Below are 13,200 nucleotides of genomic sequence, written 5' to 3'. Positions count from 1 at the left end.
CCGATTCTTCATGAATGACCTAGTTCCCAGCAAGTGTGTGCAACGTTTTTGACTGCTACGATACGCTGGTCCTACACGCATGGTTCAGTTTCACTCCTTCAGTCCCTGAGCCAGGGCTGACCTGTGTGTCAAGTGTGAAGATTTGCTCAACACTCGGTCCCTGGTTTGTCCCTGCACACGTTCCTTATTTAGCCACTGCCGTCAGCACCGTGCGTTCATGTTTGAGAAATGGGAGTGGGGATGGGGGGGTGGATGAGGCCTGTTCCAGGGTGATAAAGAGGAGTCGGCTGGGCCGTACCTCCTTCGGTGGACTTTAATTAACACGGAACTAATGGAGGGCGTGTGTGGTGTCCAGACATGGTTTATCTGTCCCTAGCGTTCTGTGACTGACCACGTTAGCCCGGCAGAGAGAGAGAGAAAGAGAGAGCTTGAGAATGCAAGAGAGAGAGCGCATGAGAGAGAGTGAGGGAGAGAGTGAAAAAGAGAGAGAGAGTGCGAGAGACAGAAAGAGACTGAGAGAGAGAGAAAAAGAGATAAGATAGAGTGAGAGTGAGAGAGCGAAAGAGAGAGAGAGTGCGAGAGACAGAAAGAGACTGAGAGAGAGAGAAAAAGAGATAAGATAGAGTGAGAGTGAGAGAGCGAAAGAGAGAGAGAGAGTGTGAGAGAAAGAGACAGGGAGAGAGAGAAAGAGAGAGCGAGAGAGAGAGAGAGAGTGCGAGAAGGAGAGAGAGAGGCTGCAATGAGAGGACAGACACATAGTTCCTTGAATATATTCCTTAAATATTTCTTGTAATCCTTTGACTCCTTACCTGTCATAGGAATCATAACTGATTTGTTCTACGTAGAAGGAGAGGTGGTGGAATTTCACAGGAGCTGGAGGGGGAGCACCAAATATGTGCACACCTCCGTTCCCAAGGCCCTGATTTTTAACAAACAGAACATTAGTATCCTGATCAGCTCAACCTTGTGAACTTCAGGCCATAAATCTAATGCCAAAGCAGATAAGATTATTATTGATATAACCGATAGCTTTGTCCAGGCTCACTTACCTTGTTTAATAATCAACATTACATTGATTTACCTATGTCAAGAGCAGAGTATTCCTACTGTATCACTTCAGTACCTTGATTCCCGGGATTTGAACCGGTCGAGGTAATCCAGGGACAAATCCTTGCTGTGCAGATGCTGACTGAACCAGGTGAATTGACCAGGTGCTCAGGTTCCACACGTGGGTTTGTGGAGCGGGGGTCGCGACCAGTCAGCGAGTCATTCGTAGCAGATAACAGTTTTATCTGCATGGGACATCGTCTTGTAACCTAAAGACTCCTCGTTCCAGTACCACCAGGTGCTCTTGCTGTTGTACCCTTGAGAAAGGTACCTGTGCTGAACTGAGCCCACTGTGTAAACAGGAAACAGAAATACAGGCATCCCTTGATTTAAAAACTCTCTCGATCTGAAATTTCGGTATTTCAATTTTTCCGAAGCGTGTCCAACAAAATCGAAGTGCCCATCCTGTGGAGAACTGATCAATTAAAAAGAAAAGTGGGAAAAAGTGAGCAAAACCCCAGAACAGTAAGTGCTGAGAGCTCTGATAACACTATTGGTGTTTTACTATGTTTCTGAGAAAACTGCTTTGTGGTTTTTTTGATGGCTTGGAAACACACACACATTTTCAGAACCGCTTTGTCCCACATGGGGTCACGGGGAACCAGAGCCTACCCGGCAACACAGGGCATAAGGCCAGAGGGGGAGGGGACACACCCAGGACGGGACACCAGTCCATCACAAGGCACCCCAAGCAGGACTCGAACCCCAGACCTACCAGAGAGCAGGACTGTGGTCTAACCCACTGCACCACCGCACCCCCTTGGCTTGGAAACAAATTATTATTTTTTTTCTCACTTAAATAATGGGAAATTGGCTTTTGAAAATCAGAACCATTTTCAGGAACGGATTAATTTTGTAAATTGAGGGACACCTGTGTTTAGAAGATCACAGATTCAGGTGTGAAGGTGTGTTTAAGAGTCGCACAAAGGAGTCGTGTTTTCCGCAGTTGATCTGGACAGATTCGTACTGGTGAGTAATGAAAGACGATTAGTTTTCTTGTACGTCGAACTCTTGTGAGAACTGTGTTTAGCTTCTGCAAAATATTTCAACACACATTTCTGTGCTTTTTTTCCCTCTGCCCTTTTCCTCCATCTGGATCTGCTCTTGGGACTCCAGGTGATTATTTTTCTGGCTTTTCCTGACCTGACTCAAGGGGTGCCATGACCCATAATGCTTCGAGCTCTTGCCATGCATACAGGAGCACAGGTTCACACCCCCATTCCTACTGCAGAACCCTTGAGCAAGGTATCGATGCAGTAAAAATTACTCAGCTGTGTAAATAAATACATCATTCTCAGGAGATTAATGTACACAGCTAACACTGCAGGAGAAATGAGTCAGATAAATAATGATTAATAATAACTCTGGAATCTGGTGAGTTGGTGTCCAGTCCAGGCGTACCCTACTTAGCCTGGCGCCCTATAGTCGAGGGATAGGCTCCAGACCACTGAAACGCTCCTTTGGATAAGCAGTCATTGACAGTGAGTGAGGAAGTTACTAATACTGGAACGGCGGTGTCCTGTTACACATAAAGTCCCAATCGATGTACCTCAATGGTACTTCTGATGTGCAGTTTGAACAATAATTAAGACCAGTATGATTCTAGCTCAAGTCCCAGAAAGGTTGCACAGAGGGAAGGTGATGCACTCACATTGCCTCAGTCCTCTGCTATGTGTGTAGACACCATGGTAAACACCACGTGTTTCTCTGCTGTATGATTTGCTCTGGATGCAGGTGTCTGCTGGGTGAATAATAAAATTAATCCCCTCGATGATGGGTCCAGATCCTGTGGCCAGACCACATAATTGAAGAAGAATCTCTGTGCTTCTCTTTGGAAGAGAAACATTTACCAGGACTTCTCAGCTTTTTTTCTCAACCCTGGCGTTCTGCTCATTGCGCTGAGATCGCATTCCACAATAAAGCCCTTCGTGGTTTAGACAGGTACGGAGTCAGATAAGGTTTCAAGCCAATTTACACAGCGGTAAAGGGTTCTGCCCAGAGCCATATTTTGCGTCATTGATGCGCTTGTCATGGTTTTGTTTTCACGCTGTTATCACTGGTCTTCATGTTGCCAGGTTGTATGGCAAATAGCCAAGGAGATAGCCTAAATACCAGTCAAAAGTTTGAGTACACCAGAAAACACAGATAGTGGGTGTCAGTCAGGAGCAAAAGTGAATCTTATGGATAGATGAGTCAAACTGTAAAATATTCAAGTCTAAATTTCACACACACATTTTCAGAACCGCTCGCCCCATACGGGGTCACGAGGAACTGGAGCCAACCCGGTAACACAGGGCGTAAGGGACACACCCAGGACGGGACGCCAGTCCGTCGCAAGGCACCTCAAGCGGGACTCGAACCCCAGACCCACCGGAGAGCAAGACTGTGGTCCAACCCACTGCGCCACCGCACCCCCTCAAGTCTGAATTGAAAATTATATTTCAAAATGTAAAAAATTTGGGTCCAGGTGCTATGCACATCTAAGATGTAGAGAGGGAGAGTGCACAAGTTGCACTTGTATGGTTCCCACTATTCACCATGGAGGTGGCAGTGTAATGTTGTGGGGCTGCCTTGCTGATCACACAACTATGACTTTTACCAAGACCACGGTTCTCCCAACCAGCATAGCTCTTACAGCATATGTGTGAGAAGCAATTCATTCCTTCAAGTTGGTCAGTCCTTCATTCTTCAGTAAGTTACACACCCAAAACACACCTCAAAGTTGTGCAAGAACCATCAGGTGAAGAAGGAAAGTGAAAGACAGCTCAGACTAATGACCTGGATATAAATCTTTGTTGGCTGTGAAGGAAGGTGGCTTCCAGCAAAGGTACTCAAGCGTTTAAGCGGTACCGAAACGCTGGCTGCTAAATCTCACATGCATCTTGTTCAAAGCGGCGCAAACCACACTGGGGAGCGGACAAAGATTTTTCTTAACAGGCTATCATTAGTCTTTCATAAACAAGGCGAAGCTCGAATCCCCCTGTGAGCGAGTTGGCGGGAGTTGTGTTTTCCTTAGGAAAATGACCCTCTTGCTGCCCCACTGTTCCTCGGGTAGTCGCCACATATGGACCGAACACACAAATTAAATAATAATTTTATTTCAGAAATAAATAAGCAAACAAACTTTGTGCTAGTCATGCAGGCCTAATATCCGGAGGCCACGATTAGAATTCCTCCCTTTGAAACCGAACTGATATCAGGACGCGTAAAAGGAAGTCGTTCCCCACAAACTTAATTAGCGTTTTCTAAACAGACGCATTCGCTAATGCATTCTCGTGACCCTTCCGAATGTCGCCTACAGCTATTATGGTAATGCGGCCGTCTTGAGGCCGCGGAAGCAATCACGGCGCTAATGTCGCTCTTGAACGCCATGGCATCAGCAGAAAGTTATCTTGGAGCTTGTGTCTCGATTGTGGACGCTGTGACCTTCCGGCGCCTTGCTGCTGGACCTGACATCCCGTACGTACAACAGAAAGACGTCGGAATTAATACGATTGCACATTTTCCCTCCCCCTGTGCGGAACAGGCGGCGCATGGGGGGGAGATTTGAATATGTCCGGGAGAAGGCAATGAGGCTTGGAGCCAATGTCGTCAGCGCCCGGGTAGAAAGATCAGATATCAGGGCTGATATTATAAAAAGATTATTAGGAAAAAACAACTTTGTGAATTAAATCTAATTATGTATCTACAGCACAAGGATGCTTAAAATGATGCCACAACAAAGAAGGGAGGAAATGGCATTGGAAATAAAACAGGCAGCGCATGTACAATTACGATTTTGAAAATTGAAAATTTTGAACGCAGAACTGTTTACGCATACTGTCGGGAAAAGTACGGTGTTAAACAATGAAATACTAGCAGATACATGGAAACCCATGCCGACACAGTAGACCATGCAAACTCTACACAGACCGCAGCGCTACTGCTTAAATATGTTTAAAGCAGTTTCTTTTCCTCCAGCAGGGATTGCAATTCAAAGCAATTCTAGAATTTTACAGGGACTCTATTATAATTAGATCGACTACTGGTGTTGTGGTTAGAGCACCTGCCTTTGGCTCCAAAGGTTGCTGGTTTCATTCCCCCCTCTGGCTGTAGTGCCCTTTTGCAAGAAACTTGCCCTGCAATTGCTCCACTACCTTCGCCTGGCTGTGTGCCTGGGTACCTAACTGTGGCCGTGCGATGACCTGGTGTGCCCCCCGCCCCTTCAGCCTTGCACCCAATGTCTCTGAGATAGGTTCCAGTTCACCTCAACCCTGCTCAGGACAACGGTTATTGAAACTGGTTGGTTGGTCTATTATAATTTTTCTCGGGCAGTAGTTTGTGTAGCGGTTAGACCTGTCACCTTGCGATGTGAAAGTCCTAGGTTCAAATGCTGCTCCTTTTCTCATACCCTTGGTGAAGATACTTGCCCTCAACTGCATAAAAGTAACCCTGCAATATAAATGTGCAAATGTGCCATTTTCAATAGTATAGTGTAAAAACATTGTAATTTACTTGTACAGGTGTGACCTCAACAATAATTCAGCTGGTTGGATCCCAGCTGTCGTAGTTCACTGTAACTGTTACTTTTCACACCCTGAGCCACTGGGGTCCTTCCAGGCCACTTTGCTGAGCACTCGGTGTCACTCTGGCGAGAAGAGCACTCTTTCGCCATACGTGGAATTTAATTATCACTTGTTGTGTGTGTCCATCATGCAGCAAGTGTTTGGCGGATATAGGTGAAGTGGGGAACGACGCAATCATCAGTCGTGACCACGGAAGAGTGTTTACCGGCACCCGAAGGGTATTGCGTATTAGAGGTACTTGAGGTTCTCCAGTATCACACGACACTCAACACATAAAGCCTCTAAAGAGGTTTCAAGTGGGCAGTGTACACAGCGCGTTGAAAGAGATACTTTCACTGGGGGGTATTCCCAATGAAAAGGAGTCCTTTTGTCATCCACCTCGACTGTGGGCCACCGATGGGCCTCCTTACTGGAAGCAGTCGGGTGCAGGACTTCCAGGACATGTCACTATCAAAGGCAAACATGGGGGCGTGTCCCTCCGCGGATGCCAGCTGCTCACCTTCCACGCTCCCCTTTGTGAGCTCCCGCGGTGCACCACGTAAATGACACCAGCGTTTATACAACCTGTAAAAATTGAGCTTTAATGACAGCAACATGCTGGGGATTTGAACCCGTGACACGTTCCGTTGACCTCTCGCCGGGGAATGGCTGTGCTTCCTACAGCAGGGGCACGTTGTGAGCCTTTAAGGGAAATGAAGACGTTGAGTTTTGGGGTTCGAAGGTATGCGTTGTGCTCTGATTGACACGCGGGGTTTTTTTTTTTACTCCCCTCAAGGCCTTTGTTGAATTTTTATATTGCCTTAACAAAGATTAGATGTTGAATTCATTACAACACAGCTGCGAACTGGACGTATGTCCTCCACCTGCTCACTGCCTTACACTGGTTTACCACTGGAGAGGAGTGATGTCTTGTTTTCCTCAGGCACTATGTACTATATTGTGAACCTGGTCATTTTTTTCTATTTTGTCTTCAGTATTATATGTTTGTGTCCAGTGAGGTCATCTCTGTTACTTTAACTGTGACCTTTAGCTGACAGCCTGTGTCCATGGGGACTCGCACTATTACCTGTGTACAATACACTGCGCCAATGGTTTGCACATTCATACAGCAGGGTAACTTTTACTGTATCAGCGCAGAGTTAGCGTTGCACACACACACACACACACACACACACACACACACACACACACACACACACACACACACACACACACACACACACAGAAAGCCACCTCAAGCTTGTGCTTAAGACTGGAATTTTTTTTTTTGGGGTTTCGTTCTAAAGAAAAATGTGTGGCATCAAAGTCTAAATCAAAGTATGGTAATGTTCTTTTTACTACGCCTTGCAGGCTGTCGGACGGAATGGGACGAGCTCCACTGCTGGTTCCGTGCGGAAGTAGGGCAGGTGGTCAACGCCTCCTGCTCTGAGATTTCTCAGCTCTTCACAAGCAACCAAGGTAACGACCCTGAAACCCTTTTGGGAAAATGACAGTAACAATGATAATATGCGCAGCTTAATTTCACGTGAAGGACACCTTCTTCCGGGTCTTTGTGTACAAACAAAAACTGGGATTTTATGGTAAGAGGCTCTCCTGCAGCCCCACATTAGGAAGGATTCCCACTTCAGGCCCTGGAAGCCCCAAGCAGCTGTAGGTTTTGCATCCCAGATGAACACTTGAACTCTGAGATGGAAACACCATTATGATGTGAACAGCTTCTGTCCTCTTTCAAAGGACCCTGTCAGTTAGCTCTTGAGAAGCAGTTGGAAAGCTGGTGAGAAGCACGGCCCTCTGGGATCGCAAGATGTACTGTTTGGCTTTGCTGCTGCAACTGACAAACACATGTCTTGCACGAGAAACTCAAAGCTTTGGCACGCCACTGGAAGGCCCTCATCTGTAATTCCAGCGATATTCAGAGGCTCCTAATGCATGGACGCATCTAGGTGCAAGTGCATGAACATCCCACCACAAAATGCCATAGCAGGAGGCATCAGAAGCCTGAATGTGAAAAGTTCACAAGAAAATGATCAAAGTTCAAGTTTTTCCATCATGGTCTTGCCAAGGATCCCACCCATCAGCCATGCAATGCGCTGGAGCTTCTTGTTGGAGTTTCTGGAGTAGAAGGAGGCAAGGTTCACTGGACATTGCTGTGCTTTGGCCTTATTCTCAGGTGGTCCCATCGAAGAGTGGCAAAGCAGTGATGATGAGTAAGTAACAATGCAAAGCTACACCTCTTTAATTTTTCCACTGGATGGATGGATGGATGGATGGTTGGATGGACAGAGGAATGCTAGTATGGATGGGGTTGCAAGACCATGCTGCTTATCCAAAGCACATTATACAGTATAATTTTTACCGCTGAATATTTTTACTGAAGCAATACTATTTAAGTACCTCAACTTTCCCACTTTCCCTTCTGGGGCCTCAAAGACTTCACTTCCAGAAGGAACTGCAGTTACACCCCTGACAAAGGTGCTTCAAAGGCAAGGTTCCTTTGTATTAAAATCAATTTACATTTTTTTTTGTGCCTGTGCAATGCAGTTCAAAGTAAATAATTTGAATTTGTTTTCTTTCGCAGAAGAATTGCAATTCAAAAGTAGTTTTGGCTCTGAAACGCAGCCCCCGCTGATATGTTTATATGTTCATGCTCAGCCTTTTTTTCCTGCCACAAGCATTGTCCCCACTGGAAAAACAAGTGAAAACAGAAACATTCATCATTCCTCGTAAAGCCGCTGATGTGTTGAAGTGAAGTATGAGAGCTGTCAAATAACAACGGGAACATAAACAGAGCACAACTGGAGCAGTTGAAATCACTTAGAAAAGAGCCGTGCTTTTTGCGGAAAAGATCTGGAGATCCAGCCGAACATCCCGACACCATCGACTGTACGACCTGAGTGCTGTGCGATGAGCTTAGGAACGTGTGATGAGCAGAACAATGTCAAAAAAAAGAAAAAGAAAGTGGACTGAACTGAATAACGCTGTGAAAATGTTCTCGCTCTTCCACGGTGCCGGGAAGAAACCGCAATCGTGGATCGGCTGTGATTCACCGGCCGTCAGCGGCGTGGTGGTCTCGGGGGTCCGGACCCACGCCTATGCAATGCGTTCCGCCCGGACGCTGGAGGCAGCGTTTCGTACAACTGACAGCAATGATGTTAATGCAAGGGGGGGTGGAGGTGCAGGCTTGAGGAGCTAGAGGGAGAAGAATCCGACCGGCAACGTATCACTTGAACTGCGCGCAACGCACTCCCCCGCAACGCCCCCTTCTTCCAGGAAAGCTGCGTGCGGAGTTGACGAGCGCACTCCCGGTGCTGCTTGAAATACCTGACCCCCCCCACCCCACCCCACCCCCCAGCGCTCGGCAGCATCCGACCTGCACCCCCACCACAGCGCACGAGCTTCGTCCTCTCGTTCTCGCTTTGCGCATCGTCACGGCAACGGCTGCCGTCTCTTGGAGCGGGTGACCTTCGCCGACCTTACACCATTCACTACTACGCTAGCTAACCCCCCTGAGCTGATATTGATGATCGCCCCGGATGGTGGGAATTCAGCTCGCTGCCAAAAGTCTCGCTCGCGATGAGGGCTGCCTATTTACGCTACATCCGATATCTGCAGAGCCTTTCCGCCCCGGTGCCCCGTGTTTGGACGCGGTCCCCGGAACACTCTAGAAAGAAGCGTGGTAGTTAAGCAGTCACAAATCTTATCTTGAATGCATTAATCATTCACAAAGTCGAAACTTCAGCGTGTCGTTTAGAGCTTGCAGGAACACACTCCCTTGGGGCCTTGCAGGCTGTTACGATAATAGTGCAACTACATACATTTCAGCCCAGCTCAGGTACTTGATCTCCCAGATGAACATCTTACTGCTTATGTACCTCAGTCTAGGGTAAAACAGTGTTAAAAAAATAACCAAATCATTGGTTACAGATGCAGAAATTGAACCTGCTGCCTCCTGACAACAAGTGCACAGCAACCTAATGTCCACATGCTTCGAACCTGCAACAGAAATCTCAGAAGAAGGTAGTTATGGTGTCTACATCAGATGTGTTTTGCACGATTAGAAGGTGTTTTCAACTCATAAATGTGAGATCTGGGTTTAACAGACTCCTCTCTCTTTGCTAAATTAAGCCATTCGGTAGGATCGCCTTGGGAGAATTACAAACAAATTGCAGCCGCGGGGCGCAGTGTCAACTTGGAGACACATCATGCCAGCGTCAGGGCACAGAGTTGTTAGGACAGCGTCGTGGGTATTCTGATGCTCAGCCAACGCTTTCATCCCCGTTGTACTGCGTGAAACCAGTGGTCCTTCTCAAACTTGAAGTTACTTGCCCGGATCCTCCTCGCTGCCTGCTAGAATGTTCCAGACAGTTGATCCAAGTGTGGAACAACACTGTCAGGCAAGTGACACAAAAGAGAGGAAAGAATCAGGAAATGTAGAACTTTGCCAAATTCCAAGAGTGTGAACTGCAGTAGTTATTATTATTAATTTTATTAAGCTCATCCCTTTATCTAAAGTGACTTTCGGGGGTTAGATTAACACAATGGAAAAAAAAAATGCTTACAAGTTTGCATGGATGACAGTCCAGGATCTAATTGTATTGCAGCTAACAAAAAAAATCAACCAATTACAGGAAATAACATTTATTTATTAGAGGAAAATTGCACAGGTTAGAGGTAGGTCAAGCAGTGCAAAAGAAACAAGGGTAAAGAACACCATGAATTACTGTGGGAAAGATTACAGATGTGTGTGTGTGTGTGTGTGTGTGTGTGTGTGTGTGTGTGTGTGTGTCTTCCAGCATAACTGAAGAGACACGGGGCAGAAGACTGGTAAACTGGTAACACCTGGCATTGAGCAGAAACTTATAGAAGTAGTAGAAACCATAGCTTGGGAGTGAGAAGCAACTAAGTAGAGAAGTAAATTTGGGTGGCACAGCAAGTAGAGCTGCTGCCTCGGTGATGTGAGAGAATGTGGGTTCGGTCCCTGCTCAGTCTGTTGGAGTTTGCATGTGCTCCCTCTGTCTGTGTGGGTTTCTTCTGCATGCTCTGGTTTCCTCCCACAGTCCAAAGACATGCTGTTCAGGTTCCCTCGTAGTGTGCGAGTGACACAGAGAGAGTGTGTTGCACTGATGTATGGATGAGTGACCCAGTGCAAGTAGTGTATCTAGCAGTGTAAGTCACCACGGTGAATAAGGTGTGTGGACTGGTGACACTACATAGAGTTCATTGGAAATTGCTCTGGAGAAAAAGCATCTGCCAAGTGAATAAATGTAAGTCTGGGTGAACTACTGGGTGATGCTGACTGAGAGGGTGTGGTGTCATGGACTGAGTTCACTCCTTCATTGGGCTACATTTACATTTATTTGTTTAGCTAACCCTTTTCTCCAAAGCAAGCTATGATGTTGGGGGGTGTGGTGTCGCGACAGGTTCTGCCCGTGCCCGCTGTGTGGTGGGTCTGGGGTTTGAGTCTTTCTTGGGGTGCCTTGTGAAGGGCTGGCGCCCCGTCCTGGGTGTGTCCCCTCTCAGTTTGGCCTTGTGCCCTGTGTTTCCGGGTTAGGCTCCGGCTCACCACAACCCTGCTCAGGACAAGTGGTTATTGATGATGGATGGAAGTTACAGTGTTAAATTGCATAAATTTACCCATTTATACAGATGGGTAATTTCTACTGGAGCATTTTTAGGGTAAGTACCTCGCTCAAGGGTACTTCGACTGGAGGCGGGATTCAAACCTGAAACTTTTGGGGTCCAAAGGCACCGGCTCTAACCACTACCAGGTACCCCATACCCCACATATACCACTAAAATACCCACCCTGGTGAGACTGAAACCCACACTCAACAGGTTGGGAGGCTCATACCTTAACCATTAGGCCACAGCTATAAATTAGTTATCTGTAGGATGTCTAAGCTTCATAGCCTCAGGAAACGTGAAGAAAAAGGGAGTTTGAGCGAGTCTGAGATGGACTGAAAAGCGAAACTGTGATGCTGCTCCAGTTGGCAGAGGGATGAAGAAAAGACTGATGATACAAATGCTTCATCTGGAAAGGAGGTGGGACCGCTGGGTGCAAAGGATGGAGTTTCTTTCGCAGGCAGGAGTTGCTGAAGGGGGAACGAAGGATATGAGGAAACGCCAGAGCTGAGAGGATGGAGAGCGAAGATGAAGAATGTCAACAAGCTGCTGCAATGGGGCCAAACTGCAGCCACGGCTTCATACAAAAGCCTGAAGGCAATTTAATAACAAAGAGTGAAAGTTCATGCTGAGATACCACATCCTGCAAGGGGGTGGATTGACATCCGTGTGAGTGGATGAGCTCAACGACATGTCACCCAGTACGTCCTCTCACCGGACGAGTGAGAAGCTTATCGATGCTCATCAGGTGAGCACTAGGGTGCAGGAGCCAGGAGCAGAGCTCCAAGTGCCTCTTTTTTGCCCCATCTTTGCTGGATGGGCGAACAGACTGGCGTCATTGCCAGAAATAAAATCTCGGACATAAACACACAGTTGATGGATTGCGGTGACATGGATCCGGGGAAAATTTCTGCAGTAATTTGTGGAGTGATAGAGAGATACACATAATGAAAAAATTACAGTTAATAGTGAAAAGGCCAATTCATGGTCTGCTTCCAAAGTACAGCCAGTTTTTGAACAAGTCAAACTTGTTTTTTTAAATTATCTGACTGATACATTTTTATTGTTTTGTCCCTTTATGTCACTCTGGGGACATGGTCTCTTGGTTTCAGTCATCTGTATGCATTTAGTTATGCTGATTATAGCTGATAAAACTGTGATGCTGTTGTTGTGCTGCTCTTCTACACTTTTAATAGAAAAGTCAGGTTTTGATTCTTCTATATTTAGCCACTTTGCATTTTTCTTGTCATAATTTTCATTGTTTATTCATTTGTCTTTTTTGCAAGGCCACCGGCAACATTAGCCTATTTATGAGCTGCTTAACTATTTACATTTACATTTATTCATTTAGCAAACGCTCTTCTCCAAAGGGATGTACATCTCATATAAAATACAATGTGTTCATTACATTAACAGGAAGAGAAACTTCGATGCCGACGAGTGATTCTTAAGTGCAGTTAGTTTGTTTCTTTCCGCCGTGTGAACCGGTGTTCATCACACGAGTAGTATTTAATATAGGAAAGTATTTAATGAGATTGATGAGACACTTTATTGTCACTGTATGAAATGCAATACAAGGAAATTTTGTGCGGCAGCCCTCATAATAACAGCAGCAGAGAGAAAGAACACTTAAAATAAGTAAGTAAATAAATAAACAAGGAAGATTTAGATTCAAACTCTGAAGTCCTTTCATGCAGCTTTTCTAATATAGGAATATTTAAAACTGGAAAGTGTTGCTGAAGTCATTCCTTGATCCGGGGTCTTACAGCAGGAGAGGGGATTCAAACCCGCGTCCTTTGATGAAGGCAGCAACTGTAACCGAGGCTGTGCTGCCATGAAACTGCGTTGGTCTCATCGTCAGCCCATCGTGGCGAAGCCTAGGAGTCACGGATCATGAGACGCCTTG

At 46.2% G+C, this 13,200-nt stretch overlaps 1 protein-coding gene across 1 annotated transcript in view; it reads left to right on the top strand.

Moving 5' to 3' along the window:
• ghrhrb (growth hormone releasing hormone receptor b) overlaps positions 1–13,200 on the top strand; it is a 45,667-nt gene that overhangs the window by 14,883 nt on the left and 17,584 nt on the right. Inside the window, exon 3 of the mRNA XM_029254958.1 lies at positions 7,023–7,130. Coding sequence (XP_029110791.1) covers positions 7,023–7,130 — 108 coding nt within the window. The remainder of the gene's footprint in view (positions 1–7,022; positions 7,131–13,200) is intronic.

The sequence above is a fragment of the Scleropages formosus genome, chromosome 9 (genome assembly GCF_900964775.1).
Source record: "Scleropages formosus chromosome 9, fSclFor1.1, whole genome shotgun sequence".
Taxonomy (NCBI): Eukaryota; Metazoa; Chordata; class Actinopteri; order Osteoglossiformes; family Osteoglossidae; genus Scleropages; species Scleropages formosus.
This window is presented reverse-complemented; position numbering and strand designations above follow the sequence as displayed.